The following is a 20608-nucleotide window of genomic DNA, read 5'->3' as shown; positions in this document are numbered from 1 at the left end:
CAAGTTACTTTACTTTCTCTTAAAATGTAACGCGTTAGTAACGCGTTACTTGCCCCCAAAAAGTAACTGTTACTTTACTTCAAAAGTAACGCGTTACTAACGCGTTACTTTTAGGTCCGAAACTTTAAAAAAGTGAAAAAATATGACTTCAATTTTCCGTACTACTATTACTACCGCTATTATCATTATTATTATTATTATTATTATTATTATTATTATTATTATTATTATTATTATTATTATTATTATTATTATTATTATTATTATTATTATTATTATTGCACGTTCTGAATCGCTTCATGTAAATGCAAGGACAAATTTTTACTTGATATATGAACATTTTCATATAATGTAACATTGATAAAATGCCATACTGCATTACTCGTAGGGATGGACACGAGCAAGTTCGAGCGAATTTTCTTTGACACTCGGTTCGACTAGAAACAGACATCTTTGAGCTCTACCCGAGAACTCGACTCGAAAAATTTCCTCCAACTCGACTCGAATTGGGGTCGAGTTTCGAGTACATTCTTTAAGTATATTACATAGACAGTATAAGTATTATCAATGACACTACTATTACTACAACGTATATTTATTATTATTATTATTATTATTATTATTATTATTATTATTATTATTATTATTATAACAACACAGTATATAAAAAGAAAGATAGGCGGTTTCTACTTGAATACTAAAAAACTAGTTGATTGCCAGCCTCAGTAGTCGTGAAGTCTAGTAGTCAAGGACATTGTTCACGAGCTTCTGAATTTGGGTTGAGGGTCTAAGTTGAGTATTCGGGCTCGAGCCAAACACTGTTAAAATTTAGAGGGCACTGGCCAAATATCTTCAAAACTGCTTGGCCCGGGTTTAGAATTGTCAACGACTCGAGCAGCTCAGCCCACAGCTCATTCACTATCGACCCGAACCGAGAAGTGAACCGACCCAACAGCTCGGCTAGAGCCCTCGGCTCAGTTGAGCCGAACCGAGCAAATGACTCATCCCTACCACGCCAGCTCGAGCCGATGGTTCACGCTAAGTGAGCCTGCTCGAGCCATCTTCTCAGTTGAGCCGAGCCAAGCTGAGCTTGTTATAAAAAATCTCTTGTGGTCTCGCTATCGAGACGAGACGAGATGTGAGCCGTGTCCTCTCTCGTGAGTGACACTAAAAGTATTCCATATTACTGTTTAGCTTACATTTCTCATGGCTTTCGTTTTCCACTGTAATCAGGCCATGATTTCAAGACGAGTTAAAACGAACGAGCCATTTATCAAACTCGACTGGACTCGAAACTCGACGCGAAAAATTGAATCGGCTCGGAACTCGACTCGAGGATATTACTCTTGACTTGACTCGAAACTCGACTCGAATTCGAGGCGAGTCGAGTTTTAGCTTGACTCGTGCTCATCCCTATACGTTAGGAAAAATGGTTGCTTATTATTATTCTGTTAAACTAATTATATAATAATAACTACAATGTTATGTAAAATTAAAAATAAAGTATATAGAGAAACATTACACTACTCTATAATTAACGGGACACTAGGATAAGCAAACTGATCTGAAAGAACTCCAATATTACATACCATCAGCAAACTAATTTCTAGTAATAAAGTAGGCCTGCTCATCAGAACACAATTTATTCATATTAATACCTTACTGTAAATCGTTAATTATGGCACCCTAGTTGTTGATAAATATTTTCCTCCGGGGCACTTCAGACACTTTACTTTTAAATTCTGTCCACCATTATCCTCAGCTCTTAAGAAAAAAGTATTCTTTCAAATGTTCGAACGGTAAAATATTTTCGTTCTCCATCTTTATAAAAACAACACCAATCAAAGAAAATAGACTAGTGGTATCATTGCACTCGTAGTTCACTCACTGAATGTATTGATTTGGAGCTGTCAAAATCTGCGACAAAATCTTCCAGGTGCTTGCAATCAGTACACGTGATTTCCCTAAAGCTGTCCTCATCTTCAAAAAACAGCAAGTGGTACTACGAACTTATCTGTTTCTCTGTGTGTCTGTGACTGTCGGTCACTGACATACGTAGTTCATGCTCGATTGTTTCATTCTGAGAAATTCACTTACAGGAAAGAAACATTTGTTTCGAAAAAAAAATATACATATATTTTAGTTACTCATCCGAAATGTAACGCGAAAAAAGTAAAGCAAAACTAGATACGTTACTCAAAAATTTGTAACGCGTTACCGTTACAGTTACTTTGGAAAAAATGTAACGCGTTACTAGGAAACGTTACTTGCGTAACGTTACTTCCCAACACTGTAATACCTTTATGTACTTTTGCAAAGCAAGAGAGAATTCATGATGTGATATTTCATAAATATACCGTACTTTATATATTTTATAATTATCTTTAACACTTCTATGGTTATAATTTCTTAAATAGTCCTTTGAATACAAGGACTAGAACTAGGGATGGTACCGAGACCGAGACCGAGACGGACTTTTATATACCGAGACGAGACCGAGACCGAGACGGACTTCTAAATACCGAGACGAGACCGAGACCGAGACAGACCTCTATAAATCGAGACGAGACCGAGACGAGACTTAGGTCAGTCTCGAAAGTCTCGGTCTCGTCTCGAATATTGATATATACTAAAATTGCCTTCACTCAAAATTTGTTTCGTTGCTGTGCTAGGTAATATGAGAACGGTTGACTATTGTATAGTGGCGCATTTAGGGGGTGGTTATCAGGCTCAAACCCCTCCCGAAATAAATTTGTGATAATTTTTTTGCATTGCACGTACAACGCAAATGTTTCTTACTCGTTCCCCAAGCCTCTCCCGAAACAAAATCCATTGCTGATGCAAATAGAATTCTCTCTCTCTCTCTCTCTCTCTCTCTCTCTCTCTATATATATATATATATATATATATATATATATATATATATATATATATATATATATATATATATATATGGTCGTGGTTCCACCCAGAGCCGCCCTGCATGGGTTCCCGGGGCCCAACTTTAGTTTTCAATGGAAACAAGGGGTGAGTGGTACCTCGTTCGATATATCTTTAAAAACTAAAAAGCGTCCTGGCAAAAGATCTCTCATATCGGGCACTGTATTTAAAATGGCCGCCAAGACATGTTGCCTCTACCAGATACAGTAAAACATGCAGTACCACTAATACGAAAACGGTTGAACATAAATGAACCGAACAACAACTCAAATAGAAAATGTCATGTGGCACATCGATTGATATTGTCGCGGAGGCTCCCAGGGCCACCCTTCATGGGGGCCAAGGGCGCAACTTCAAAATTGTAAATGGAAACATGGGGTGAGTGATACCTCGTCCGAAATATCTTTAAAAACTAAAGAGTGCTGTTACAAAAGATTGTTCATATGGGTCACCGTTTTCAAAATGACCAAGACATGGTGCCTGCATCAGATAAAACGTCCAGTATCACTAATATGAAAACACCAGAACAAATATTCGAATAGGAAATCACAGAGGGTATTTATCATTCTATATCTCGGGAATGTTGCAACAGTCAGAAAAATGATTAGAGTGAAAGTACTATAATGGAAAGGAAGAAATCTAACTCCTAGAAAATTATTGTTCCAACCTCACTCTGTAAGTGAGTGAAGCGGAAAGGATCGGTAGAATTGCAGATGAGAGCCTTAGTTTTTGCAAATTGTATCTACGAAACAAAGTTATTTGAAATATGTTTTTATAAGAGATAAATATGTCTGTAATGGGATAAAGTATGTAAAATTCTTGTTAAATGGTATTTTCTATTTTGATTCCAGGCAAAGGTTTGATGCAAAAATGAATCAACTGAAATGCGAAAAAAATTTGTCGAACAATACAATTTTAGAACAATATTTACATATCCGCTTCACCTACTTACGGACAGAGATCGGAAAGATAATTTTCTATCATTTCCTCTTTTGCATCATGTCAATTATACTTTAATAACCTTTTTCTCCGTTGCATTTAACTTGAGCTGTGGAATGATAAATACACTTTGTGCTTTCGTATACGAGTTTTATTCTGTTCATTTATCTCCAACTATTTTCATATTAGGGGTCTAGTGGTACTGGACAGAGATGGAGTGGGTCAGTGGGTCAAGTGGGTCTAGTTTTCCGAGTGGGTCAGTGGGTCGTGGGTCAACAGCAGGTGACCCACTGTGACCCACCACCCACCGTGACCCACTGCGACCCAACACCTACCGTGACCAACTGCGACCCACCGACTCATTATGATCTACAAACCCACTCTGCTCACTGCATTGTAGACAGTATCTTCTGAAGACTGGTAAATTTGTCTTCGTTTTACTTTCAAGACCTTCATTTTTCTTCCTTTTCCATTTGTTTCTGTCTACTTACCTGAAGTGAGTATATTTAACCAAGTGAAAAAAAGAACTTCAGGCACTTTTGGATATTGATATTTGTAATTATAATACTAGCATAGGACTTATACTACTACTTGGCTTTCGAGACCTGTGAGTTTTTAGAGGAGCTAACTACTGGAAAAAATACATTTTTGAATCACTATAATATATAAATTATTATATAAAAATTGAATGTAACTATGTGAATATATCAGCACGGTCAAATTGCAAAGTCAAATGAAATTACTTTTCGTATATAGTTAGGCCTTAATCCAAACTGGGATGTTATATTGCTTTTATTATAATGCATAATATCCTAAGGATGTAGTGAGGATCCGAATTTTTGCGAAAAATAAATTAGTATCTCACACGCCGTTAAACTTAAGGAGCTGAAATTCAGTGTATTAACTCTTTGTTGAAAATAAACAGAATGTGTCCTAGCATTTTTAAAATTCTCCTTTAAGGGGGGCACTTTCTATATATGCAAAATTGGTAGTAGTAAAAATTGGTAGTTGGTTTGTAAAAATGATCGAAAACGATCGATGTTATTTAAGAAAAAAATCAGAAACAAAAAATACAGTGCTTGGCTTCATATATCCATTGCTTTCAACTATAATAATTGCTGAAGCTTATGTTTATTATATGGAGCGCTTACAGCACAGAACAATCAACCCATAAAGTTGTGAGAAAAATAGGCATAAAATTTGTACTGTAAGTTTAATTACGAGGGTTGCTATATATATTTCTGGCCTAGGCAACACTAAGTGTTGCCAGGTGCAATCTGACATTTCCATTGGAAAGTTTGACATTTTGTAGCATAAATGTACTCAGAACTTTTTGACTTACGACAATTTTTTTTTCTTTTACAGGTACTTGAAGAAATCAACTTGGCAAAAAAATGGAATTAACTCGTGAACATTTTCGTGCGATCATTTTTCACAACTTTCGACGTGGATTATCACGACAAGAGTGCATCGATGAACTTAAATCTTTGTATGGCGACGAAGCACCATCCTATAGCACTGTGAAAAACTGGTACAACGAATTCAATCGTGGCCGACGCTCGCTCAAAGACGAATTCCGTGAAGGTCGTCCAAAAACAGCCGTTGTGCCAGAAAACATCGATGCCGTACGTGAACTGATAATGCAAGACCGTCATGTGACTTACCGTGAGATAGAGGCATGCCTAGGCATTTCTTCCACCAGCATACATTCGATATTGCATGAACACCTGGCCGTAAAAAAGGTTTGTTCTCGTTGGATCCCGCACAATTTGACAATCGCTCAAAAGAAAGCTCGTGTGGATTGGTGTAAAGAAATGCTGAAAAAATACGATCGCGGTGCTTCAAAAGACGTTTATAAGATCGTCACAGGTGACGAATCATGGATCTATGCGTATGAGCCCGAAACAAAACAGCAATCGACCGTGTGGGTCTTCCAAGACGAGCCAAATCCAACGAAAGTTGTTCGTGGAAGAAGCACTTCGAAGCAAATGGTCGCCTGTTTCTTCGGCATAACTGGTCATGTGGCGACTGTTCCGCTTGAGCAACGTAGGACGGTCAATTCTGAGTGGTACACCACCATTTGTTTGCCTGAAGTCTTCGGAGAAATTCGAAAAATGAACAAGAGAAGACGAATCATTGTGCACCATGACAATGCGAGCTCTCACACATCGGCTCAAACCAGCGCATTTTTGACCGGCCAAAACGTCGAAGTGATGGGTCATCCGCCGTACAGCCCTGACTTGGCACCCAATGACTTCTTTTTATTCCCACACATCAAGAAAAAAATGCGTGGTCAACGATTTTCGTCGCCAGAAAATGCTGTTGAAGCATTCAAAAACCATGTTTTGGAGGTGTCTCAATCGGAGTGGAAAAAGTGCTTCGAAAATTGGTTTGAGCGCATGCAAAAGTGTATAAATCTTGATGGAGAATATTTTGAAAAACAATAAAACCATTTTCGTTGATAAATATTCGTATTTTCATTATTAGGCCAGAAATATATATAGCAGCCCTCGTACACGGAAATTTTAAGTTTGGATTGTACGCATAAATTATATGGAAAATTTTACACTTTTTTCCCTTTATGTTGGTCTACTTACCTTGATTTGGAACTTTCAAATTTCGCCCTCTTTTCCACCGAAAAGTATCGATAATGGAACAAGGAAATAATTATACTATGATATTTAATTGAAATTCATCGTAATTTGGCAAATGGCAAACATCAGTGTGGTAATTGAAGGGGAAGAAGGAGGGAAATTTCCATTCACCTCTGAACACTTTCCAGGAACCTCGTTCCCTTTCGATTTCTAGACGGGGGAGGGAACTTGGTAATGGCATCAAACTTTCATGTGTAATTACAAAAATTAAATTTATAAACAAATAAGAAATCATCAGTTTATCAGGCTTTAATTGATAATTTATTCACAAGATTCCCTATCGAAGGCGTGGTAGATGAAGTTTCTGTTCTCCATGAGTTGACATTGCCAACTGATATGGTCAATATGGAAAATATGTTGTATAGTGATAGATAGATAATACTTCTTGCTGAGTATTTCAAAACTGACCAAGAAAACTCGTTATCAGACTTAAGTCTAACAAGCAGATTGTCGATGAGGAGTTGCAGAAATCGGGTAGAAGTATTATCAATTTCCACGACAGAGTGCGAACGGGGATTTCCCCTTATGAATTTACAGATGACTGCAATTAGAAATAAACTAAGTGCTCAAACATTGTCTAACTTGTTGTTCATGAATGTTAATGGTCCACCGCTAGACAAGCTCAAAGTACACGAGCTAGTTATTTCTTGGCTGAAGGATGGACATCACTTTGCTATAGATGATTTACCACGAAAAAGTTACCAACAGGAAATAAATCCGATTTCAGATTTGTTTTAAGGTGGAAAATTACGAGTTACGGAAAATGTATACTTGTATTACTAATGGCTAATTACTTATGTTATTCAACTTTGTACCTAATTTTTAGTAAGTCTCTTCTTTGCTTTAGGTAAACTACTTTGGAATAAATATTCATAATAATTGCAATTATGCATATTTGTAACTTAAATTTAACGTGGTGTTTTAATGATTACACAAATTACAATTATGAGTATACTTTATGGAGATGCTCTCACAGAGGGTACCCGAGCACCTTTATACACTATGAAAAACTTATCTTTCAAGTCTTTTGTGAGAAAAATACTGTGAACTGAGAAACCATAACCTTTTCCATATTGTACACTGGTATTTTTCTGCGAATAGAAGTTTCTTTTGGAATGCGTTCAGAAATTAACAATTGCAAGAATACTCTCTTAGTACAAGTATATTTTAGGCACACACTAATTTCCCTCCATCTCGAAGTGCTTCAATTTCCTCCCTGACAAACAATTTACCATTTGATATTGTAAAGATTAGATCCACCGTTATTGTAACAGAGTGGTGCTTGAGCGATTGACTAAAAATTCAAACTCTGATTAGTGATAATTTCACATTCTTGTTTTATTGCAAGTGTAAACTCTTTAGTCAGTACAGAAGAGGCCGTGGATCGTGTTCAGAGTTGATGATGATGGATTTTGGTAAGTCAGAGTAGATCACAGTGGATGATAGTGGTTCATAGTGGGTGGTGTGTCACGATGATAGTGGGTCACGGTGGTTGTGGGTCAGAGTGGGTCACGGTGGGTGGTGGATCAGAGTGGGTCATGGTGGATGGTGGGTCATGGTGGATGGTGGGTCATGGTGGGTCGTGGGTCAGAGGGTCAAGTTTTCACTGACCCACGCTAACTCTGGTACTGGACTTTTATCTGATACAGGCACCATGTCTTGGCGGCCATTTTGAAAACGATGACCCATATGAAAAATCTTTTGCAACAACACTGTTTAGTGTTTCAAGATTTATTCAAAGACGTATGACTTAACCCATATTTCGGTTTCAAATTTCTAAGTCTGGCCCCCTTGAAAGGCAGCCCTGGGAGCACTGCGAGAACATTACTAGACGCGCCCCATGCCTTTCCTGTTTCACTTTTTGATTGTTCGTTTATCTCCAACTGCTTTCATATTAGTGGTACTGGACGTTTTATCAGATACAGGCACCACGTCTCGGCGGCCATCTTGAATACGGTGACCGATATGAAAAATCTTTTGCCACAACGCTTTTTACTTTTTAAAGATCTATGGAACGAGGTATTACTCGCCCCATGTTTCCATTTAAAATTTTAAAGTTTGGTCCTGGGACCCCATGAAGGTCGGCCCCGAGAGGCACCGCGACAACATCGTTCGGTGTGCCCCATGGCATTTTCTATTTGAATTTTTGTTCGGTTCATTAATGTTCAATCGTTTTCGAGATATCTTCGTGGAAAGATTAAAATGAGCCATCCTCTATATATATATATATATATATATATATATATATATATACAGCCACGGATCCAGTATATGATCAAGGGAGGAGCTAAACCATGGTTTACCACTTTATTCAGTGTAAAGAAAGTAGGATTGAAGCCCATTTTATCCAGTGTATACCTAAGCGTTAAGGGGGACTATAGCCCCTATAGCCCTCCCCTAGGATCTGCGATATATATATATATATATATATATATATATATATATATATATATATATATATACAGTGACGGATCCAAGGGGGGCTATAGGGGCTATAGCCCCCCTTTGACGCTCAGATATACAGGGATAAAATGGGCTTCAATCCTGCTTTACACTGGATAAAACGGCAAAATATGGTTCAACCCCTCCCTTGATCATATCCTGAATCCGCCCCTGTATATATATATAAAACTTTTACTAGGTAAAGTAGGGTAAAAATGGATCCAAAATTTAATGGAAGTCGTATAGGCAGTATTGAAGCTATCTGAGACAAAGTCTGTTGCTGAAAGTGAAATATGGGTTACTATTAGGGTTTTAGGGTAATATACCCACTGATCATTGAACGTGGAATACACGCATGGAAAACATTAGCACTAACAAATTAGCTACGAAGAGATACACCATACCATAATTCTAACTCAAAAATGAAAGGAAAAAATAAGCGGAAACGACAGACTGTACGAGAATACTTTCACTATTTTAATTTCACACCATTTATTTCGGGACTTTCGAGACGAGACCGAGACTTGGTACTCGAGACCGAGACCGAGATCGAGACAAGCATCTGTAGACCGAGACGAGACCGAGACCGAGACGGTGATTTTTTACTCGAGACGAGACCGAGACCGAGACCGCTATTTATCAACCGAGACGAGACCGAGACTGTACAAAGTCTCGTCTCGTCTCGTCTCGATACCATCCCTAACTAGAACAGTACTTTAAAGAGGCTTGAGTCAATAGTCGGAACGCTTAAAATAAAAGAATAAACCCGAAATAATAATATAATAATAATAATAATAATAATAATAATAATAATAATAATAATAATAATAATAATAATAATAATAAATAATGCCTACAGAGCAGCCTTGGGTTCAGTGGTTGTGTTGACTTGGGATTCTGGCAGTGGCGGATCTATCCCGGGGCCGAGGGCCCTAGGCTCCCCAATTTTTGGGGTGACGAAAATAATTTAAGCTATTATTTATATATTTTTGAAACTTTATAGTAAACTCATGACATATTTCTCATAGTCTGGGATCTGGCAGCCCCCCCCCCTTAGTTTTTACCTTCTAGATTCGCCACTGGATTCTGAGATAGATCTCAACCACCGACTATCCTGAAAGGACTTTATCCTGGTTTTCTCAGTCACAACAGGTGAATATCGGGATCGTATTTTAAATATCCAGAACCTGGCCGCTATTTTGCTCAAGACTATTAATTGTGGAAAAAGTATAGAAAAATCTCCTTCAAGATAGCACTTCTCTCTTTTTTCTTTTTTTAAAGTGAATTCATATGTGTCTCTGATTTTTTTCTTTGTCTGTCTTAACAAGGCAAGTAGAAGACACTTTTTGCATCTGTTTATTGCAACTACCACAACACGACAAGAGTCACAAGGTTTTGTTTCTTCAGTTGCACAGCAACCCTGCTCGCATATTTTTCATCCACGGCAAAGCGCCGGATAATGTGAAAGGGTACACTTCTCATCCGGCAAACTTCCGGAAACGGATCCGGCAAATCTCCGGATAATGTGAAAGAAGCCCTACTTGTCACGGAAAGGCCATACCCTCTCTTGTGGAGTCCATGGATATTGCAATATATTGTTGTGGATACTTGACATCAGAGAGTAGCAGAGCCATTTTAACGGTACCATAGCTACTTGGTCGGGGTTACCACAAGCATTGGAGGCCCCGCGAGCAGAATGACATATATAAATTATGGGTAACCAGGGCAAGAGTGAACGCTGGAGCAAGAGTGAAAATGCTATTGACGAAGAAGTGGTAACGTCGGTAAACAAACGAATGTTGAAAATTAGTTCCGCATGACACATGTAGGAACGGAAAAGGAGGGGAGCCGTGTGCGTGCAGTGTGAAGAGCAGCAGAGTAGAAAGTTTGTTACAAAAGGAAAGAAGTAAAAGATTCGTAGTAAGTGTCACAGTTTATAACGTAGTTTCAGCTGAAGGTGCAGGATTGGAAATATTTCCTGGAAAAGCTGTATGAGTTCGTATTTCTTATCAGTGGTACGCAAAAGAAAACAATGGTCTGGCGGGAGATGGCAGGCAATTATTGGAAGATACCTGAAACGGAGCAAGAGTGTACGGGGCAAGTGTGAATGTTCCCGCACTTCCGATTAATTTGCTGCAACCTAAAAGGTAATAATATTCGTATCGATGCAATAACGCGTGATTCCTGCTGATATGGATTAATGAATTTCAACTCATTATAGACTGAAATCACAAAATCAGTAAGACTTTTATCTACGTTAGGATCATAACGCCTGCTCCGAATCTGAGCGTCACGGTTTGCCAATATAAAAGCATTTTCAAAATTTGAAATCAGGGCGTTTTTGAAATCTAAATAGTTACGTAAACTACCAATGATCGCTTTGAACCATGCCGAGCAAGGCGGTAGTAAAATATGTGACAAAATTTTAAGAAACTTACACTTATCTACGCCAATTAGATCGCATTTTTCTTGAAATTTTTCTAAGAACGTACTTACCGGTATGTCTTCCGATATACCACTGAATTTAGTTAAAGATCTTATTTCGGTAAACTTAAAATGGTTATTATTATTAGAATATCTTAGATGTTTAGATTTTACGTATGTATTCTTCCTCCGATGCGGTCTTCTCTCTTCCTGATACTAGTAACGCTATAATCCCTTTCAGAATAGCTTTCGGGTGGATCACTATCCTCTATACATGGTCTGGGTTCATCTACCTTCAGTTCCACATAGTCTATGTTGACGACCGGATCAAGATTACCATTTGCAGTACTAATCTTTTCCTGGATAGAATGTAATTCTTCTTGTAATTCCCTCATCTGGTTTGTGTGTTCATTAACGTGCGTTTGTACCACTTCGACAGAACTTTGTACAATTGTAAGTCTGTGAAAGATTTGCTCCATCCTACTGTCGGTTCGTTCCAGTTTGGTATTTATCTGGTAGGTTATTTGTTCAAATTTGATATCCATTTTGATATCCATCTGCTGTGTTATTTGCTCAAATTTGGTATCCATCTGCTGCGTTATTGCTCAAATTTGCTATCCATCTGCTGTGTCATGGAATTTATCTGCTGACCTAGCTGTCTTATAAGGTCAGCCACATTTATTGATGTGTCAGATACTGGTACTTCAACATCACCAACTCCATTATTGATACTTCCACCTCTGTGAATATTCATTTCAGAATTTCGATAAATTTTCTTATTTCTTAATAAAGTATAATCCGTGGTGACTGTTATCTATGAGACTGCTTACTTAACTTCTAACAAATTTCAAGGTATACTGTGCGGAAAACAGCATCTGTAATGTAACCTTATATTTTCTTTCTTATATTTTCTTTCTTCTTATATTTTCCGTTACATTAGCCCAGTTCGAATACTAAAATAAGTCACCACTATCACGCATCCGTAATTTATACGTATATTTGCAGGAAATAGTGATTGCATAATCTTGAAATCAGACACATCACATTCATATCACAACGAGTTTTATTCTCTTAGTTACCATTAACAAGTACAAGTTGTCATAGCAACCCGAAACAAACAACTATATGTTGTTACTGTAACCACGATTACAGAATATATATATATAACATCAACATATATTCTATATATTTTCTTCTTTTTAACAGCAGATTGTGCAGTTTTAAGTAGCACCTTTGCCCAAAATAGCTAAAAGAAAAATGGAAGTAGCTCACAAATATACAATATCGTTGTAAATTAAGATTGAACTACGAACATCCATACTAAATATGTATTTCTAAACTTGTTTCTTTAATAACATACTGTAAGCCTGAATAAACGTAATGTAAACTTGGTTTATAAACGCAGTACGCAAAGAGACAGGTCAGATTATTAAATTTAAATAACATCATCATGAAATCAGGTTCCAAAACGAGATATTTATTTTAAATAGTAGGTTATATTTTTGAGACATTTCAATTTTGAATACGTTATGTCATTTTAACATCCTGTGCAAATGCACGTGTTGTAACATTTCTTTCTTAAGGGTTTCAAGTTATACGTTTTGTTTTTTCATTCTAAATCGGCAATCATTTCGCTTATCTTATTTCCAGCCTTCCATACTGACACTGAGGAGGCTGGCGATAAGATCAGTGAAATGATTGCCGATTTAGAATTAAAACATACGGTGTATAGTCTGATAACCTTAGAGAGGAATATTGCCCTCTCATCGTAAAACCTTAAAACAGTGAAAAGAACGCGTTGTACATACTATAGAGCTGACTCTATTCGGACTTCAACCATTTGGATTAATTATATACCTCATGTCCTATTTGGGGCTAGGAACTCAAAGTGTTAACTTATTAAATTAATTTAATTAAACTTTGATGTTTATCAGATAATGAAATTCAATGTATATTTTGAGATATTTGTGATCATCTTAACCACTTCCAACATTACTTATTATGCTTAAACCCAGAAGTTTAGGAATTTTATCTATGTGAAATAGGCAGGAAAACTGACACTTAAAATACGTCAAATAGGCACTAACAGGCCTACTGTAACTTTTTATTATTTAAACGTTATAAAATGTATTACAGCTTTCATTTTTTACCAAACCAAAGCTGTTACTTCCTTTCATTTAGACATTTTAAAATGAATTGTTTTTTTATGTAAAAAAAGGCATAATAAAGCTTTTTACAAATACGGCACAATAATACTGTTACATTCTAAAATTCAGATTACGGAACGCATTATAGTTTTTCATTTTTTAATGAATGCTGGTTATACATGATTACAAGATGCTTCTTCAAGTTGTCAATATTTATATTTAATCGCCTATAAGAGAGAACGGTTTTTACATTAAAAAAAAAAAACTATCTTTTCACTTCAACTGAAGTAATTGCAGCGTAAGTGAATGAAATTGTAGATAGACTCATTTTAAATCACATTTTTCAGCATTAAGAACACTACAAATTTGTAACATATTTTTCATGTCCTCTTTAGCAGCCAAAATACGTGTGCACTTCTCAGAAATAGTCAGTTTCTTTTCCCCAAAACTTTCATTAGCTGGTCAACTGCTTCCTGAAAGATCTGTAAGAATGTAGCAACAAATTCATCTCTTTTCTCTAATTTCATAATTGTCTCTGACAATGTATCATAATGCACTGAAATGAATGGAAAATCGTTGCTGAGCTCTGAACAGCACAAAATTTTTTTCACCTTAGAAATTGAAGCAGCTATCTCTTTTGATAAATGGTCCATCAGAGTATGGATCGTTCAAAGTTGTTTGCATAGTATATATCAGATGAATCAAGATTCCTCATCATATGATAATCGGCTGTGGAAGAGGGGGGGAGGAAGAGGAACGTCAAGTGCTACTTTCGTAAAAGTCAGACATAGGGAAGGACTTATAAGATTGTGTGTGTGTGTGTGTTGTTTTTCCACATACTTTGCACATAGATTTGTGTAACTTGCTGTTCAACAAAACGCTAAATTTTGGCAGTATGTGGCCTCTTCAGCTTTTGAAGCTAGGATAAAGAATGTTGCTTCTAACGCTTCGTTGATTTAACGAGATCCTTTCTTCTCGCAGAATCTGTAGAAATATAACGTATTGATAAAAGCTCTTGTTCGTTTAGATGCCAGCGGGGGAAACACTGACAGCACAAAAAAAAAAAAACTATCTTTACAACAAAAGCGGCTCATAATTAAGGGTTTTGCCATAGCGTAAAGAACATGAAGCTGAAAGCAATGTCATTGTAGAACACAGTATCACCCAATGCAAACATTTCAATTAAAAATGGCATTGTGATTTGAGATTTCTTCATAAAATAAAAAAAATACATAAAAAGTAGCCAGAAATATGCTTTTACACTAAAATGTTGTAAAAACTAATAAAGAACAAAATAGGTTAAATATAAAAATTTTGCTATACGCTCACAACAACACAAAATGGATTTTTACTTCAAGATATTACCGATGTAGGGAAAAGGCATATTATCAAACTTCTGGACCATAAATCATGTAAATTAGTTGAAATCTTGAATTCAATTCTTTTCACTATCAATATAGTTTCTTCTCTCCTACCCTCATTCAAAAGCAATAAATAAATACAAATAAAAATGATGAAAATAAAAAGAAAGCTAGTAAGCTGTTACGTTCTTTGACAAATTAAAGCAAGGCACATGTCTAATATTGACAGCGTGCATTAGTTGTTCCGCGGTTTAAGTAAGTCACACTTGACTATCATCCCTTTGGCCAGTGTTTGATTTTTTGTTCCACTCTATATTTTTTCCAAAAGCCAAACTAAAATTTAGGTGTTGTTTGATTTTCTGTCTCCTATTCTTTCTTTCTTTCTTTCTTAATGAAGTGACTGAAGTAGGATTTAAAAAATAATAATAAATAAATAAGTAAATAAAAAATAAAAATAAAAATAAAGATAGTTCTGGATTTTTCTATTGATAAAATGTAGGAGTAGGTTTATATCATCATCATAAATATTCTGCCATTATTGGCAGCTTACTTGCCACAAACTGAGAAGTTTCCAAGTGCCACAATGTTCAGCTAACTTCGTCTTCACATACGACTTTTTGTTTTTATAACGTCCATAAATTGTAGTCTATTTTTTCCTTCCACCCTTTTCCTGACATCATACCTTTCAGTACGTCCAATCATGATACAGTTCCTTATCAGCTATTGCCTGAACCAGATTTTCTTCCCCTTTTCAATTACATCTAAAATTATTCTTTTTTCCTACTAACACTTTTTGGTTCAATTCTGCTTACTCTTTCCATTCTTTTTCACATCTTTATTTCGAAAGCCTCCAATCTTTTTTCATCGCTTTTGCGTAATATCCACTTTTATTCAAGGACCTACAAAATAGATTTTCCTTCTTCATAAATTTTCTTTCACTATTCCTATATTTGCTTTTGTTTCACATCATGTTTGCACTTTGTGACCTAACTTATAATGCTACCAAGATAGCAGAAACTAGTCACCTGCTTCATTTTCTGCCCTCGTACTTTTACATTTCATACAGACCGTTTCGTTCCAATTACCATTGCTTTTGTTTTTCTAATGTTAATTTTCACCCCATATTCTTCGCATCTTTTTTTCAAGTTTTCTAACATATTAATTTTTTTCATAGTCCATAACATCTGCAAATCGTACACAACCACCTTATATTGTCTTCAGTATGTAGATCCTTCTTCATTGAACGTCGGCAGGAGAAAACCCTGTGGTACTCCCTTTCAATTGCACTCTCATCTGTAAATTCCCCATTCTAACACCTATTTGTTGGTATATAATGTTATTTTTATGAGTCTTTAATCCTCCCATTCAGACCCAACTACCTTTAGAATTCCCTTCAACAATTCCCAGCTCATCACTAAGTCATAAATATTACAACTGAAAATCGAATTAAGTTCTCTACTGTTACAGTCCACAACAAATTGTGATCAACCAGATAGATTTTAGTTATTTGATGTGTGGTCAACATTTTAGCTTTCATCATCTTTATTCCTCGAACTAAATATAATTACAGTATTTTCTTTTGTTTTGTTTTGTTTCATTTGGAATACTATAATAGGCATCTTTAGTTCTAATCGAAAAAAAGAGCTACTAAATGAACAAGAGCTATGAAATTAATATATTTGTACTTGAAAATGTCGAAGAGAATGAGACAAATATTATGGGTGTTTCTGTAATAAATGAAGCAATGGTTCATATTCTAATATTTTGAAATAAAACGCAACGTAGATAGTTCGTAAAAGATATTCTTCTTCTTTATATGTTGAAACATAAGTTTCTTCAATAGATAAGAGACTTGGAATATAAGGTTTGAATTCGGTTAGAAACTAAAGCAGTAATAAATCCAGAATGAGCCTCCTTCCTCATTTGTTAATAAATCATCATGTTTAATAACACTGCAATATTAGTACTTGTCGAATTTTAGGCCAAAGCGTATTTTTCCTTTACAAATATTTAAGACAAAGCAAGTAATGCCAACGTCTTATTATTATTATATAACGTGTATGTTAATATTAACATACAAATATGTATTATTTACATACAAATAAATATACATATTATAAAATAGAATATTGACATCACAGATAAGTAGAGATGAAACTTTTTCGCAAATGCAATATGCGCGAAATGTTAAAAAAGCGCATTTATGTTTCAGAAAACCTCAAAATTTTAGTTTCAGAGCCATAAATCACGTTTATATTATTGCTATTTTTTTTTACGAAATTCGACATTACTTCCGATAAATGCGAATAAAATCGAAAAGTGGAATTCTTGCTAATTATTGCTAATAATAACTGAAAAGCGCATTTCCAATATTATTTAACTTAAAAATCGTTGCATTTTACCGAAAACATGCACGGCGCTAAATTAAGTTAGCCATAAAATCCGTAAGCTTGCATGGCGTGATATCGCTTTCTGGAATTTTCCATGCTTTTTTGTGCGTCACTAAGGGCATCCGGGACTCTTATGCTCACTTTATTGTCGGGAAAACGAAAACTTGCAAAATATATTAGAATTAGCTCAAGCAGGAAAATTTGGGTCTGCTACTGCAGAGTTAATTAAAAACTATAATGCTTCTCACTAGGCTGAAGTTGAAGTAAACTTGAAAACTGAGTGTCAAAAGTATTGATGAAGCTTCAAAATTACACGCAAACAAGTGACGACAATTCTGTGTGGAGAGTACGAAAAACTCTGCGAGTTATTTGATCCAGAAGCTGTTTTACTTCATAAGGATGTAGACTACAACAAAACAGAGCTGTTGTTTAAATCGTTGACAGTTTTTTGTGGTGAAAATATTCGTGATCTGTTGGTTGCTTACGGTGAATTTAAAAGTAAGGTTATTCTCTCTCAAAAGTTCTCAACAGTGAGGATAAGGAAGTTGACATTGTATCATTGATAAACAGTTTAAAAGTTAACCACAGGTCATTTGCTGTCAGCTCGTTACGTTCAATATGATTGCCAGTCTCGAGTGTTGATGCCGAGAGATTCTTTTCCAAGTATAATATGATTTTACTGACAAGAGAACAAACTTAAAAGGAGAATTGATGTCTTGCTCCATGTTATCCTTTAACTAACTAGTAAGGATGAGGTTAGAGGAAGTGTTTAAAATTTTGCATTAATATCTATAATTCAGTGAACACACTAGCTAGAATGTGCGCCTAATCAAGGCGTATCCTCATTTTTGTATTATATACACCTTACTACCAAAAATATACTGTTTACAAGTACCATATTTTAAAAAACCAGTGCTATATTTAAAAAATAAATGCGACATAAGTGCGAAAATTGTGATAATTAATGCTACAAAATATCAAAATTGTTGCGAAAAAGTTTCGTCTCTACAGATAAGATTTGTTCATCATAGACTACAGTATATCAATTATAACTTTCTCTTCTAATTGTTATGCTACATAGATATGAACACTGTTTATAAATTATTTCTGGTTAACTTACAAACATTATTTTCCGTTCCAATGAGAACAAAGAAAATATATATTTTTTTTAAATATAACATTTTATGTTTGAAATAGTATAATTTATGCTTTGGTTTTACTCTTCTTCCAAATGCTTTAAATTTAAGAGAATATTAAAATTGTGTATAGTGTATTTAAAAATAAAAAAATTGGGATGAACAATATGTTGTTTCGAAATCATCAGCACTCCCCTCAATATAAATTTATATTATATAGTTTCTAATTTCATTCTAGCTATCGTGGTCCTTGCATGTGCGACCGAGTAGAACCTATCAGACATAGGTCTTGTGGTGACATAATCTCTCCAAACAAAAATTTTGACAGCCACACAATATACCGAGACAGCTACCATCCTCACTGGAATGCAGAGCCAGCTAAACCTCAGAGAATGCATGATGAAATTGAGAAGGCAAAGGGACGGTTTAACGGAGAAACTACCAATAAAGCTGATTACAGAGGTAAGAGAATTCAATGCGTACCATATATAGAATAACAAGAAAGATTGAGTACAAGAAGACAAGTAAAGTGCATTATGAAAAATAACTAGCACATTATTAGACTTACAAACTATATTATACATAAGTATCAAGTCCTGTAAAACGGTTATGTCTATCCTTCTGCCTGTCTGTCGACAAGTATCAGATCAAAAACGGTAAGAGATATCGAGAAGCTAATTTCTGGAATCGATTCAATGTCCCAACAATAGGTTCCATCTCGTCTGTTAACCCTCCATTCAGACTGAAAGTGGTAGATATTGACCATCTCCGGGTTCAACGTTGATCAGTATAGAGCAAATACAGTAGCAGCTACAAAGCGATTCTCTGGAATCGATTCAGCGTCCGAAGAAAAGATACTACAACCTTAGGTCAGTACATATTCAGTTTTGTCCAGGACTGTCCAAGACATTTTGAACTGAAACTAATTTTCTAATATACTCTTTTATTTCCCATTGGAAAGATGAAAAACCAAAGCTAAAAAAAGAAAGAAGAAAAAAGTGAAGATTTTCTTTTTACTATATAGCACACATTAAACTCTTATTCTAAAGAGAAACGTATGAACTCGTGACCCATTGTCACCAGTAAACGAAACTAATTTTATTTTCCCACTCAATTGAAATAAAATAATTCTTTGTTGAGAAACCACGAATGATAACGCTTTTTATCACTGTATATTGCGCGCGGTGATTACGTTTAGAAAGAAATATAACTAAAAAGCTAGTACCGCAAACCAAAGTATTCCTATCAGAAAAATAAACACACTGCTGAACAAGACTGCACTTATTTAATATAAAAACACATTTACACGTGACGTTTCGATCTTCTAGCCAAGCAGACGTACGGTACGTCTGATGAGGATCTTGGCTAGAAGATCGAAACGTCACGTGTAAATGTGTTTTTATATTAAATAAGTGCAGTCTTGTTCAGCAGTGTGTTTATTTTTCTGATTTTATTCGCAAGACGTTGACTATGAGTGTGTGAAAGTATTCCTATAAGTAGCACTTTCGGAAAACACGGGTTCCAACATCAGCTTACTTCAAAATGAATTTAAAAGTGGTAATAGACATCGTGAAGCAGTTTTTTGATACCAATTCAGTACCGCAAGAACATGTTCCATGTCCAACTTCATTTCTCTAGTGCAGCCTGAAGTTGTAGAAGTCTACTACCACTTCCGGTTTGAATATTAACCTCCATATACCAAAAACAATAAGATATAACACAAAATGGACTTTTGATATGGCTTCAGCACCCTAAGAATAAACTTAATCTCTGACATCCCCGTATTACAACTGGAAGTTATACATCTACTACGTCTTGTTCCAGCAATGAGCTCGCAGTTTGGAAATCTATGGTACCGTAGAGGGGGGCTACTTAAACTTTGGAGGAAACTTTGACATTTTTGGTGATACTTTGACGCCATGTTCTTCAAGATAGTATTAACTCACATTCAAGCACACCGAGATGGGAAAGAAAAGGTTGTTGTAATAGGAGACAACTTGGGATGTTATTTCTCCCCAAATGTTGTAAAAGCTGCAGTGAAAGAAGGAATCTATTTCACTTGTCTGCTGCCTAACTCAACGCTTCTTCTGAAACCTTTAGATGTCGGAGTATTTGCCCCCCTCAAAAAACACTGGAGACAAATCTTGGAAAAATGGTGGAAGAAATCGCATCGGA

General features: G+C 35.7%; 1 protein-coding gene across 1 annotated transcript in view; it reads left to right on the top strand.

Moving 5' to 3' along the window:
* LOC145692064 (uncharacterized) overlaps window positions 1-20608 on the top strand; it is a 156740-nt gene that overhangs the window by 117403 nt on the left and 18729 nt on the right. Inside the window, exon 8 of the mRNA XM_081767356.1 lies at window positions 18672-18895. Within this exon, the coding sequence (XP_081623482.1) occupies window positions 18672-18895 (224 nt within the window). The remainder of the gene's footprint in view (window positions 1-18671; window positions 18896-20608) is intronic.

Source organism: Thermobia domestica, chromosome 1 (assembly GCF_964235325.1).
Source record: "Thermobia domestica chromosome 1, izTheDome1.hap1.1, whole genome shotgun sequence".
Lineage (NCBI taxonomy): Eukaryota > Metazoa > Arthropoda > Insecta > Zygentoma > Lepismatidae > Thermobia > Thermobia domestica.
The sequence above is the reverse complement of the archived record's forward strand: the minus strand, read 5'-3'. Positions and strand labels throughout refer to the sequence as shown.